Source organism: Pterocles gutturalis, unplaced genomic scaffold (assembly GCF_000699245.1).
Source record: "Pterocles gutturalis isolate BGI_N339 unplaced genomic scaffold, ASM69924v1 scaffold10587, whole genome shotgun sequence".
Classification (NCBI taxonomy): domain Eukaryota; kingdom Metazoa; phylum Chordata; class Aves; order Pterocliformes; family Pteroclidae; genus Pterocles; species Pterocles gutturalis.
Window position 1 is genome coordinate 33,350 of NW_010112785.1, and position 13,577 is coordinate 46,926.

Sequence of the window (13,577 nt, forward strand, 5' to 3'; positions counted from 1 at the left end):
TATTCAGAGTGTGCAAACTTAAGTTGATTGATAAATCACTGCAGGGCTGGAGCCAAAATGATATTCTTCTCTATCATCCAAAAAAAAAAAAGTATTGCCAATCCCAAGATTTAGTGTGCATATCTGAATTGCAGCCTCTAATAAGTAGTATAGATCTATCAAAATATAACTGAAAAATAGAGAATAATGAGTGCTATCCAAGGTCCAGAATGAACTGGTGACTTTTGTTACCTTCCAACAGGCCAGTCAGATCAGACCCTCAGGTTTTATCCAATGTCCACTCCTTAGTGTGTGGAAATCCCATGTGATCCCTCTGTGATTTCATTAATATCCATCTCTAGAGTCAACTGTGCCTTGAGTAATCCACTGCGAGTGTGAAGAGATCGAACACCGCATTAAAGGAACTGTATGTGATTCAAGGTTTTGATGCTGATGTCCTTTTTGTGTTGGAGTTGAGGGAAAATGTGTCATCCTGAAAAAGAATTTCAAGAATTGGCGTGTATGGAGAGGGAAGGATGGGTTACGACTTTAACAAAATCTTTACTTTTATTTCTCTGCAGGCAGTGTCAGGGCTGTGGGATATATTGTCATAGGTTTAAGGAGTTTCCCAAGCACACACCACCTGTATAACAGGCAAATTCAGTCTAAATATTGACACCATAGTTTTTCTCAGGTGTACACAAAAAATTTGCATGAGCAAATTCTGTGTGGTCTCTCTCACAATTAATGAACCAGTGCTACCTGTGTCAATTCCACCAGTTTCCCTATGAACATAGCTAAAAAAAAAAAAAAAAAAGGTTACTTATCCTGTCCAGTAAGAGAAAATTCCTTCAGAAAGACTAATCAGTACAATATTATTTTACCACTCAGAACTCAGGGGGATAAAACTCGTAGCAGCATAGTATTTTCCTCTTGGAGGTGTTTAAAACAAGCTTTTCTTCTCCTTTCTTCTCTTCTTTTAATGGTGTTGGCTATTTAGGTTATAAACTCCCTTTTTCCTCTTTCTCCATTTTTCTGTACCTGTACAGCCCTTGTGACTAAGTTGACTGAACACCTTAAAGCGGTTAAAGACATTTTTCACAGCAAATTCTACAAGATCACCCAAAACCTTTATGGTTCATTTGGCATCTACAAACACCTACTCCTCACCAGTAAAGTTACCTCTTTGCTTTACAGTTCCCTTCAGACTTCAGATACAAGCAACTCTTCAGCACTGAGCAACCCGAGACCAGCCTCATGTATAAACCCAACCCACACCATTTGCTTAACACTAGAAATCAATGTAAGCAGATCTTTCACATCCTGGGTCAACTGCTGCAACCTCACAGCTGGAGAGCAATGGGATAAATGCTGGGTTTGAGCCCACTTGACAATTAACGGAAAAATCAATGGGGCTGCCCAGGTGCCCGAGACCAAGAGAGGGTTTTGAGCTGGCACTCTTCAGCTGGTAAGGGTCTTGTCATAGCATAGATGTGCTCAACATAGGACTTTCAGGTACTCAGTCTTTTTTATGTTCTATTGGTGAGACTGCATGCCTCCCTACTTAGCACATAGTCTATTTGAAATATTTTTGTCAAACACAGGAAGATGTGTGTGCACAGCTCTCTGCAGAGATATTAAGACACCTTGTGGGATGAAATTGAAGAATTTTGTTCTTGTTTGACTTAAAAATTGATTTAAAAAGATTCCCTACAAACAGATTTTTTTCCATCTGTCATTGTGTCAAACTATTGTGCACATAGAAACAGCATCGTAAATTCATTTTGAAATTAATTATCCTTGAAAATATATGATTAAGAAAACAAGTACTCTTGCTTTTTTTCCTTTCATAGCTGAAGCATGGACACTAGCAGTTCTTTCTCAAAGCAAAAATATTTGAAATCAGAGTAATAATCAGAAAGTGAAAAGTAGATATTTTACTGCTTCTAAAGAGAATGAAAGGATTCATTCTATATTCATAAAAATTAATTCAGGACAGTATAGTATTTTCCATTCACTAACTTTTATATTCTTTTTTATAATGTTAATTTTATTTAAAAATGGTGAACAGGGTAATTACGCATTCAAATATGCATTAAATATATGTTTAACTATCTTTAAAGAATATATAAGTCCAAGTAGTCATATGGATTTCAGTTACACTAAGCACAACACCAGATACTGCACAGCACAACCATGCTAGAATTTAGTCCATGAAAATTAATATGTGTTAGTGCAGTTGAAGATCAAGAATCCACCGTTAGGTGCTTCACCATCATATTTCTTAGTGGCTTTAGTTAAAGACAAGATCATCTCTTAGACCTGCTGAGGAGACTTGAAGAGTCAGGAAACAAGGGATAATAGTCTCTTGTAACAGAGGTAGAACTGTCTGGATAAATTCCATCTTTTGATAGATTTTGAGGTTTTGAAATTCTGTTTTTGCTTCGGCATTTACTGACTTCTCTGTTCTTCAGAAAAGCACATGAGATTTTCAGTCCGAGAAAACAATACAGAACAAGCCTGCAGGCATTAGTTAGGAGATGGAGGAGTTTGTTTCAAGTCTTTATCTTGAATAAGAGCAGAATCATTTTACCAGAGCTACCCACTGTCTCAGACTTCTGTCATAACTTTCTCTTGAATGATTTTGACAAAACAACATGTTACAATACAATTACATCTATACAAAAATGTTTTGACTAACTCTAATTAAAGAAGTCATGAAACACCTAGATGCAGAGATATAACCACTGAAACAGGCAAAACAATTAACTTGAACCCATATGTCTTTCTCACATTCTTAGTGTGGATTACTGAGCAAAAGACAGCAGCCATGAGGATAGTCAGGCTTGATTCCCATGAATATTCAGGATCACGATATGCGATAAAAAGCTCATAAGAAATGTTTCAAAATTTTTCTACTTTAAACCCCTTCAAAAGTCCAGGGTGGCATAAAATGTAGACAGCAATCAAAACTAAAAATCTCTATTCTCCTGCTAGGCAGGAATATTCCAGCAAAAGTTTATAGTGGTAGACACTTCATGTCTGGAGATAGCAGTCTGCAAATTTTACTCTCAAGTTGTTTCTTGCTGATATTCGAGTTGTATTTTCTTCCTCTTTGTTCATTCAAGCAAATATTATTTCACATCTGACAGAATGCAAAATAAATAATTCTTTCTTCTCCTTGATATAGAATGGATTTCTAATCCTTCTTCCTTCTTAATTTCTCTGGTTTTCAATGTCAGATTTGTCTTCAGTGTCTGTGTAATCCTGATGAACATAGAATTAAAATACCTTGTCACTAATAAGAGCTATAACAGTGAGAAGGTCAGGAGAGGAAATAATATCTGTGTGCAGTCAGAGGACTTCAAATGATCTTGCTTGTCTGTAACCTGGAATTAGCCAGAACAATGTAGATCAAATATGCAGGGCACCTACTTGTGCTGATCTGCTCTCGGTTCCTATGGGTCTTGACCTCTGGTGCTACTCCCTTGATTCTTACAGTAAACGTTTGGCAGTTTAGATGCAGAGTTCATGAGGCATTAGTTTCCAAATAGTTTTCATTAGCAGGAAAATCTTAACAGCTATTATGGGGGAAAGTTGGCCTCAAGTTATAGGCCCTATATATTGCACACACATGAACCAGCCTGTGGTTTTTGTCCCAGGAACCATAGGGTGCTCTCTGGTGTTGCTGTACATGCTTTCATTTTGCTATTTTGAAATTCTAATTTCATCCTTGACAGGTTATTTTACTCTGTTTCCTTGCATTTTAGATACTCTTATGTCTTCTTTTTTTATGATCATCTGAGTCTATTGCATATGTGTCTTTGAAATACTGATTGCCCACCAATGTCAAGGGATGCTTTTCATACTCATATTCTCTGACAATGTCCTGGGCAGGCTGGAAAGATGCCATCAACACCACAATAATCAATTTCAATAATGAGAAGATGCAGATCACATGGGCAGCAAGAGAACTATTTCCCAGTGAGAATGTGTCATTTTCTTATACGTGAGTATTGACAATGACTATTCTTCCCTTCTTAAAGGCTTTACTTTGAGAAGCTGGAATATTTGAGTCCATTTGAGTCTTCTGTGAACTATACCTGAAAATGCTTTTAACATTTATTGATGATCCAGCATGAAATCTGTTTATATGTTCACAACCTGCTTCAGAAGTGTGTGCATGGGTCAAGGTAATCCCAAACACAAATACAGGCTGGGAGGAGAATGGATTGAGAGCAGCCCTGAGGAAAAGGACTTGGGGGTGTTGATTGATGAAAATCTCAACATTACCTGTCAATGTGCACTTGTAGCCCAGAAAGCCAGCTGTATCCTGGGCTGCATCAGAAGCGTGACCAGCAGGTCAAGGGAGGTAATTCTCCCCCTCTACTCTGCTCTCGTGAGACCCCACCTGCAGTATTCAGCACAGGAAAGACATGGGCCTGCTGCAACAGGTCCAGAGGAGGGCCATAAAAAACAATGAGAGGCCTGGAGCACCTCCCATACAAGGATAGGCTCAGAGAGTTGGGGTTGTTCAGCCTGGAGAAAATAAGGCTCCGGGGAGACCTAATAGCAGCCTTCCAGTAGCTAAAGGGGGCCTATAGGAGAGATGGGGAGGGACTCTTTATCAGGGAGTGTAACAACAGGATGAGGGGTGACAGTTTTAAGCTGAAAGAAGGTAGATTTAGATTAGATATTAGGAAGAAATTTTTTTCCTGTGAGGGTGGTGAGGCACTGGAACAGGCTGCCCAGAGAAGTTGTGGCTGCCCCATCCCTGGAGGTGTTCAAGGCCAGGCTGGATGAGGCTTTGAGCAACCTGGTCTAGTGGAGGGTGTCCCTGCCCATGGCAGAGGGATTGCAATTAGTTGATCTTTAAGGTCCCTTCCAAAACATCCTATGATTCTATGAAATCAATAAGCCTGCTATAAGAGTGAGTCATAACAGACATTATATGAAAGACTTGTCCCTCTTCTGTCATTATGCTAAATGCTAATTACACTACTGAAAGTGTTTTTTCCACATATATGTGTATATTTTCCTTATTAGCTGATGTCGTTAATGACTAACAGAAATGTAATGTTTTGGTTAAAGACCGTAATAGAGCTTGATCTTCCCTTTTCTTTCTGGGTCATGTATGTGGAAGAACTTTTAGCACTACAGTCTTGGAAATAGGTTCATGAAAATATCTGATTGAGTTAGTCATTCTCTTATAAAGAGAACAACAACAACATGAAGGAAACTTGATAATTTCAGACTGCATCAAAACCCAGGGCTGGAAAATCAGTAAGGTTTGTGTAATGAATTCCTTCACAACACTATGTAATTTGCCACTTCAAGAAATTCTATATGCAGACTTCTCTTGGTAGGAGCATTTGAAAAAGAGAGAAAGAAAGAGGAAAGAAGGAAAGAAGGGAAGAAAGAAAGAAGCAAAGAAAGGAAGAAAGAAAGAAAGAAAGGAACAAACAAAAAAATTAACTTGTGTTAACTGGTAAGAGTGCTCCATTCACCAATATTATTTCATTTACAGATTTGATGAAGGCAAGCACAAAATTTGGAAGCCATGTCCCACCTATTTATTAGATCAAGATTATAATTCTGGATGTCTTTTTAAGACAGAAGGACCCACCCTTGCCATCTCTATCAGGAACAGCAATGGAAGTGAAGAGCTTTTTTCTAAAAGACTAAAATCTGATTTTTATAGTAAGTATGTAAGATCACAACTACTTTGGTAGTCCTAGTGTCTTCACTAATTCTCTAGATGTCCTTGGTTTGAGAAATCAGTTACATTGGAGCAGAAAATGTCATTAGTGTGTATGCCAAAACCAAACTATAGTTATTTTGCGTTGATTTTCATCCCTTGCTGTCTTCAGTATTTACATAAGCCTGTGTTCAGCTGCAGCTAAGTGGGATTACATGGGACAGTCATATTTGTCCCAAAACACAGTTTCATAATTAGAACGAACATACTAAAATGTATGGGTGTGCTTAGTCTAGTGGAGGCCTGCTCAGTATTCATATCAGAAAAATGAATAAAAGTTGATTGTTTCTTGTCTTAGTGCTGTCTCTGTGTCTAATGGGAGGAGTCCCTGCCCTTAGCAGGGGCGTTGGAACCAGATGATCTCTAAAGTCCTTTCCAGCCCTAACCATTCTGTGATTATATGATTCTATGATCTTTCTCATATTTTCAATCTTCCATTTGTTTGCCATCTTCCATTGGGTGTGAGGCAGCAAACTATGTCTTATCAAAGAGGTTATCATAAAACCATCATGAGAGTAGAAATTAGTTGAGTGGCTCTGGTAGAGTCTGACCGTAAGATAGACATCCTCCTACTAGCAGAGGGACAATTTTCCTGTTTTTATTAAACCTCTCTTGCCCCCAAATGCATATTTCACATCTAGTGTGAGATTAGTTTATCAAAATCTTCTGGAATTGCACAGTTACAGCATTTAAAGTGAAGAGATTTTTTCTGATAAAACCACAGAGAAAATATACAACACTATTATCTGAAAAAATATATACATTCCAAATATATTATTAGCATATATTAATAATGTTTTAGCAAAAGGGATTAAACCAAAACCTGTCAAGGCAGCTAACTTTGAGAATACTTTTATATCTCACAATTTTACCAATATCTAGTAAATTATAGAAAGTTGCAGTCTGATCCTTGAATTTTGGCTATTAAACAACCACTGATAGTAAAATTAATTTTAAAAGGATTAGGTAACAAAGCACAAATATCAAGGATTAGACATAAGTCTTTAAATTAGGAAGGCAGAATTTTCATAATACAAAAAGGCAACTAGAAGGACTGAGAAAGCAGGTGACACTCTTCTCACCCTTTTATTTCCCACTACTAAAGACTAACCAGCTACATAGATCAAACCACTACATGCTCTTCGGAACATCCAAAAACAGTGCAGGATACATTTAGTTGTGCACAGGTAGTACCCAGTGTTTTTTTGCTGATGCCCCACCATATCCTACATAGCCTCCAGCAGCTGTGCAACTCTGTCTTGTAGATTTTATGGCACTGAATTTGTCAGTCCCTTTCCAATGAAGAAGCCTCTTTCTATCTCTTGATTGCAGGGAGTATGAGGACACTGGAGTCCTTCCTTAAGTACTTGCAATAGATTTTGGACACGAGATAGTATCTACCTTTGAATGTGACACCTCAAATGGTGAGCAGTTTCATGGTGTCAAGCTCCATTCTGATGTTTAATGGGAGGTCAGCTGCAAAAGTGGGTCCTCCAAGAAGAAAATTCACCTTCTTCACTTACTACTCAGAGAAAAGTTGAGAAAAGGAAGAAATAACAATATTTTTAACTGCAAAGCACTGCTTTTTAAAGAGACTATAGTATAGTTTACTTATTTTCTTCTTAGTAAAGCCGAACCGACCAGAAAATGTGACTTTCTTCTGGAAAGAGGATACCGTTACTGTAAGCTGTAATAAACCAGAAAGAGCTGTGAAGTGCTTGAGACTTGAGCTTCAATACAAAAGCAAGTTTGACAAAGACTGGCAAGTGAGTTGGACATGCATTTTTAATCAACATTGAAAGAAGCTGGAAGCAGCAGCTCCATAGACTGCAAAACAGAGTTGTTTTCTGGTTGTTGTCTCATCCTACATTTTCAAAAAAAACTGGCAGCAAAAAAGAGTTAGAGTTTTAGGATTCTGGATGCCTGCCATGCCAGAAATCAATTATTTTTTGAGCTATATCTGGTTGATACCCAGAGATCTGGGGACAATCTAAGGGAAAGGTCATACATTCAGAATAGAAGAGTTTTGGAAGATAAAAGCAGAAAACAGAGTAGAGTTAAAAGAAGAAAGAAAAAGGGAGAAAAAAAAACCATGAAATAGAATGGAAGAAAAGAGATGACACAGGACTTTTATCTGTTCTTAGGTTAGCTGTTAAATATTTCTAAATGTTATTTAATTGACTTAAACCTTTCCAGTCTCAAATATAACTTCTAAATATTTAGTGGATCAAAGTGTCTTTGTGTATTGTGAATATGCAACTGAAACATAGTCCACTATGTAATGATTGTTATGACCTTTAACTCAATATCAGACAATGAGGAATGGGTACAATAGTGAAGACTCAGTCAAGAAACAGAATTCCTCAAAACTCGTAGAAGTTAAAATGCAGTTCTGAGGTTTTGGGTTGGCCTATCCCTTGTCCTAGCGGTGACCATGACTGAGTGTAGCATTCTGAAGCACTGTCTTGAAAACCAGAATTAACGACGACACACCTTCCTTCCCAGTCCAGAACTTCTAAGTGTTGCAGTGTTGGAGAGCAAGGCTTTGATCCAAGGAAATGCTATTCTTTCCGGGTCAGACTGAAGAGGCTAGTACCCTACTGCAATGTTGTTAACTACAGCAGTGACTGGGAAGCAGAAACATTTTGGATGAATGGCACATTACTAGGTAACAATTGTATTACATTTGTATGTTGTTTAAGTACAAGTTGGGAAGGAGTGACTGCAAAAGAGGCTGGGAACATGCAGCGAATTAATGCTGCAGTGTTGTGCTCCATCAGCTGTTATCAAAGAAAGTTAATGTGTATGTCTAATGGCTGGTGTTTAACTCCTGTCTGCTAGTGTTCCTTAACACTATCAATTTATGCCATAACCAGCAGAGTTAAGAGTGTCTTATCTGTGTTACAATAGTGTCTAGGGTTCACCAATGACAGCCATGTGGTGCATGGGGAGTGCGTGGGGGGTGTGTCCCCAAATATGATATGTGGACATAAAACCTGAACCATAAGAAAATCCTTGATGCCCCATTTTTTGAAGGTAGTTTGATGCTCATGTGTGCTGGATTGATCAAAACAGGGAGGATGGGGGGAAAGAGATGAAATGGAAGCAGAGTCAGTATCAGCAGTGCTTTCCCACATTTACTGCATACACATTTAACTGAGTGCAATTGACTTCAATTAGATCTTTGATGGAAACAGTATTTCTACTGGTTATCAAAACCTAAAACCATATTTGCTGTAGTAAAGAAAAGTCTGTACACCATCCCAACACATTTGTATCACATCAGCTAAGCACAAAATGCCACCCACTAGGCTTTATCAAAACTATGAGACACCCAGATCTACAGTGTACCCAGATCCGAGTTCTCTAAAATGTGATGGGTTATTTCTTCATCTGAAGAAAATCTTTATCACAAAGCTGGGATGAAATGCTGGAGCATAGGTATGAGTAGCCTGTGCACTAGTAGTAGCCACAGTGCTGAGCTCCAGAGAAGCTTCCTCCACCATGCAGGTGGTGAGCCTGACACAATGTCCTCAGGTGTGGCTGGTAAATGCCCTTAAGAAAACACAGGACAATGTCTCCCTGTGCACCTCTGAGAGGTGAGCACATAACAGCCCTACCTGGATCATTTGGCCAGAGGTTGCCAGCAGGTAACTGCAAGGAAGGAAAGCACAGAGGAGAGGCTAATGATTCAGTCAGTCTGGGTGCCCGTGGAGCAGAAGTGACATTGCCACAGCCCCTTCACTGGGGCAAGCACTTCACTTCAGGACTCTAATGAGTTATTATTGACTCCAAATCTAACATGAGAGGAAGCCATGAAGAAAGTTGTGCTCAAGAAGTTTCATAGACTCTGGACACATTACTTGGGGATCACAACTTTTCTTGCAGCTTTCTGTCAAACTGAACAAAGCAGGTGGATGGAACAGGATGGGTAGTTGCTCCTGTATGAATAATCATTTAGTTTTTAGAGTATTTATGTGGTGAACAGAAGGTCACTAGTAGGAGGTAGAGTTTTGAGGTGGCATTACAAAAGCTGCAGGAAAAACAAAGAATGTTAAAAAGTGCACAAATGCATTAGTTCTGTATACCTGTTAGACGATATCCTGTCACGTTACTTTCTAGGTTTCAGCTCTTGTTCGTTGGCTTTTTGTTAGCTGGGATGGGGGAGATGTTGTTTGTTTGTTTATTTTATCTTGGGAAATAAGATATTTAGGCTACGTGTAGAATGACACTTGCAGCTTTGGTGATTGTAAGTAGGTGTATGTAATATGGATCTTAGCACAAAGTTGCTGTATCACTGTTAATGCAATGTGATGAACAGGAGAATAAATACTCAATGCATCCATAAGGCTTCTGCTCTTTGCCTATAAGCCCATTCATTTGTCCTGTACCAGGTCAATTTAAATAAATAAAGACACAATTTTCTTTTGTTGCAAAGTCTGTGGAAGGATTCAATTTCTTTTCAGTTTCAGTTGAACAACTGAACTTGCCTTATTTGTTCTTAAAAGCTTTTATATCTTTTCTTTTTTAAGAAAAGTCAATGTTCTAGCATGATTAAGAGTATTTACTGTTAAAGCAAAAAAAAATTAACATACTTTTTTTGTGATTATTCCTAGATTCATGTGATGATGGTATAAAATCTCAGTCACACACAGTAATTATTTTAAGTTGTTTGCTGGTAGTACTTCTAATGACGCTTATCCTCTTGATTCTTCTGTGTAAATGGCAGAGGTAAATATAATTTTATTGGTTACTACTAAATAACCATGTCACGAAAAGAGAGTTGTCATTCAAGATCAAGTCTCTTAGCACTCAAAATTCTTATCTAATAAATGAAGTCATAATAAAAGTGTAGAAATCAGTAGATTAATTACTGTTTGAAGGATAATTCATCCTGGTCTTCCAAACACCAAGGCCTTTAATTTTTAAAATCAGAACAATCCTGGAAAAAGACAGTGTTTCAGGAAAAAATTCTGTCTCTTCCACTTAATTTCTTCTCTTTTTTAGAAATGTGGTTAAATCCTGAGAAGCCAATTATTTTGGTCATTTCTTCTGAACTGACATTCTTTTGTGCAACTTTCATCAGACTCAATGTCTTTTTGCACTATGCTTAAGTAAGTTTGAGTGCGTTGAACTTTAATAAGACTATACCAATATTTGAATTTGCAGCTGAGTGACTCTATTAATATTTAGAATCTACAATTAAAAGAAAAAACCCACAAGCAACCCAAACCATCAAACAACAAACAAAACCTGCAAAAGCCCCAGATTTGGGCTTTTTCAGTGGGGAAAAAAAAAATCCAAAACCACAGTATTTCAGAAAATTAGCTGAAAGTATATGGGACTCTGACAACCTCTTTAGATCATAAATTTAGTTTTTTTCTCTTATAATTCTATGTTTCAGGTTTTCATTTGTGTTCTCTAAGTCAGCCAATACAGCTGACTGCTGTACCATCTTCCCTGTCTAGGGGAATGTGGCCAGGGAATGAAAAGCTCTGACTACTGCACGGAGCAGAATGGCACTTGCTGACTAGCTGGAAGTTTGTATGGAGTCCAGATTTTACTAGGATGGGTGTGGTTGAAAATCCATCAGAAGAATCACTCCTAGCCTGATTATGTTATCATACAGTTATAACTGCTTTTTGACTTTAGAACATATTTAGAAGACATCAAGTCTAGAGTACTGTCATGTAAAATATATTTGTGGCTACAGAATGGTGCTGAAGTAGATTTTTGTATGAATGACTGCACTATAACAAAATATCCACTTGTATTTTTCTTTCTTTTTTGCAGGCTTCAGAAGTCAGTCATGCCTGCTATACCAGATCCAAAATACATATTTGCTGATCTCTTCAATGATCATAATGGAAACTTCCAGGTAAACATTCCCTTTCCAGCAAGACTGTGAAGTCTACAGTGTTGAGAATAATTTGAAAGTAGCTACTGATACTTGTTCCACACAGACATTACAACAGACACTCTCTGACCCAAGAGAAAAGCCCTTCCCCTCATTCAACATCATAAAGAGGATCCACAGAGCAATACCAGAGCTCATACAATCAGTGGAGTGCTGCTTTGGCACTGTGTAAAAACACTTGCTGTAGAAAGAGACAGAGAAATTACTGGATAAGAATTTTAGGGGTGTCCAGAGACACAATATCCAGTGAGATGGTGGTGTTTGCATCCATTCCTGCAGGCGATAGCTGAGGGACCTTGCTTCAACCTGATCTTGCCCTTTATGTTTGTGAAGTCCTGTGAGACTTGGTGCTGAGCCAGTGGTGAAACTTGCGCCTTTGGAGGCATCAGCCACAGTAGGAAGCATCTTTTCTTAGCCACAGAGGTGTATGGCTGCTAAACCTTTAGACACCAAACGGCTGACAAAAGAATAGACCACAGATTTTGCTTTTGTTTTCTTACTGTTTCTTGAGTCCTTGACATCACATATGTGATATATTTTTCTGTATTAATTGGTCTGTCTTTATCTTAATTACTACTGAGTTTCCTCTGGGTGGAGATAGGTCAAATATTTATGATTTCAAACCCAATGAAAATATCAAAGAGCAGTAATAATGTTTTGGTGACAAACTGAAAACATTTATATATAAGACAGCTTTAAACTGAAACTGAAGAAGAAAGATAAACATGTAAATTAATACTGAAGCTTTAGTACAGAAATGCCTAAATCTCCATGTAAACTTGGTCATAGTTTAGACTAGGTCAGGGCTTGGGTCAAAGAATACATGAGTGTATCAATGAGGGAACATCAGGTATCTTACATGTTCAAGGTTTTCTAAAGGCCCTGGTTAAATACAAAGATGTCTTTAATGTGGTCTTGATAATAAATACGAGTTTGTATGCATTTGTGGAATCCTGTCTGCTTTCCTGCCATTCTGCCTTTTTCTGTCCTGCTATCTTATGTCCTGGTTGTCTGTCTTGCTTCATTTTCATCTTCTCTACTGTGGCTTAGTCTGGAAAGATGCCATTACTAAAGGAAAATCAGTGTCTGTACAGCCAGGTTTCTTTTGATTGATACCTCAATCCCTGCCAAAATCAACATTTTAATTTTCCTAGGAATGGATAGACAAAACTGATCACGCAGTGGTGCAAACCAACCTAGAATATGAAGAACCAGAGTCCATCATTGAGGCAGAAAGCCAGCAAGAAGATGAGAACAGTGACAAACAAGGGCCTCGTGAAAAAATCTTCACTTTTTCAGGAGCAGCTGAAAATAATGACCCCAAAGCAGCTCAGATTGCCTGTCTGATGCCAACATCCAACACTATAGCTTCTTTTGCTGGCTTCCAAATTTTAATGAATGATGACATGTATGTGATGTTATAAAATCTGCATAATACAGAAGGGTTTGGTAAATTACACAAAAGATTCTGATGAGTTTAGGGGAGTGGCTGAATAGAAAAGGTTATGATGAGTAGACTCACATCAAGAAAGACACTAGGCTATCTTACATGGTTTCAGATCTGTTCTTTCCCAGCTTGACTGCTTGGGCAGGCTCAGTGTTGAAATAAATTCCTGATAATTTATAGAGTTAGGATTTGTTGTTCTAATTGGGGTTTATTTCTAAGATTAAACTGAGCCCCATTTTCATTCTATGGAGAGGAGAGAAGAAGAGCTCCTCCATAACACGTCTGCAGAGCTAAGAGTCCTTGCACTTATGGAGTACGTAGAGCAGTGAAAACTACACTGCTATTCTTGCCAAATGAAGAGAGAAAATTTTTTTGCTAGTAGTCTTTGTCTCACAAAGACGAGACCATATAGTGCTCATTTTCACAGGAGTAGGATAGTGTTTTGCACGTCCTCCTTACACCGGAAGTTCTTGCTT

The 13,577-nt window shown here is 38.1% G+C and overlaps 1 protein-coding gene across 1 annotated transcript in view; it reads left to right on the top strand.

Moving 5' to 3' along the window:
- LOC104462302 (cytokine receptor-like factor 2) overlaps positions 1-13,078 on the top strand; it is a 16,073-nt gene extending 2,995 nt beyond the window's left edge. Inside the window, exons 2-8 of the mRNA XM_010074196.1 lie at positions 3,877-3,988; positions 5,507-5,679; positions 7,364-7,503; positions 8,243-8,405; positions 10,354-10,468; positions 11,531-11,615; positions 12,809-13,078. Of these exons, the coding sequence (XP_010072498.1) occupies positions 3,877-3,988; positions 5,507-5,679; positions 7,364-7,503; positions 8,243-8,405; positions 10,354-10,468; positions 11,531-11,615; positions 12,809-13,078 (1,058 nt within the window). The remainder of the gene's footprint in view (positions 1-3,876; positions 3,989-5,506; positions 5,680-7,363; positions 7,504-8,242; positions 8,406-10,353; positions 10,469-11,530; positions 11,616-12,808) is intronic.
- Positions 13,079-13,577: the final 499 nt, after the last annotated feature.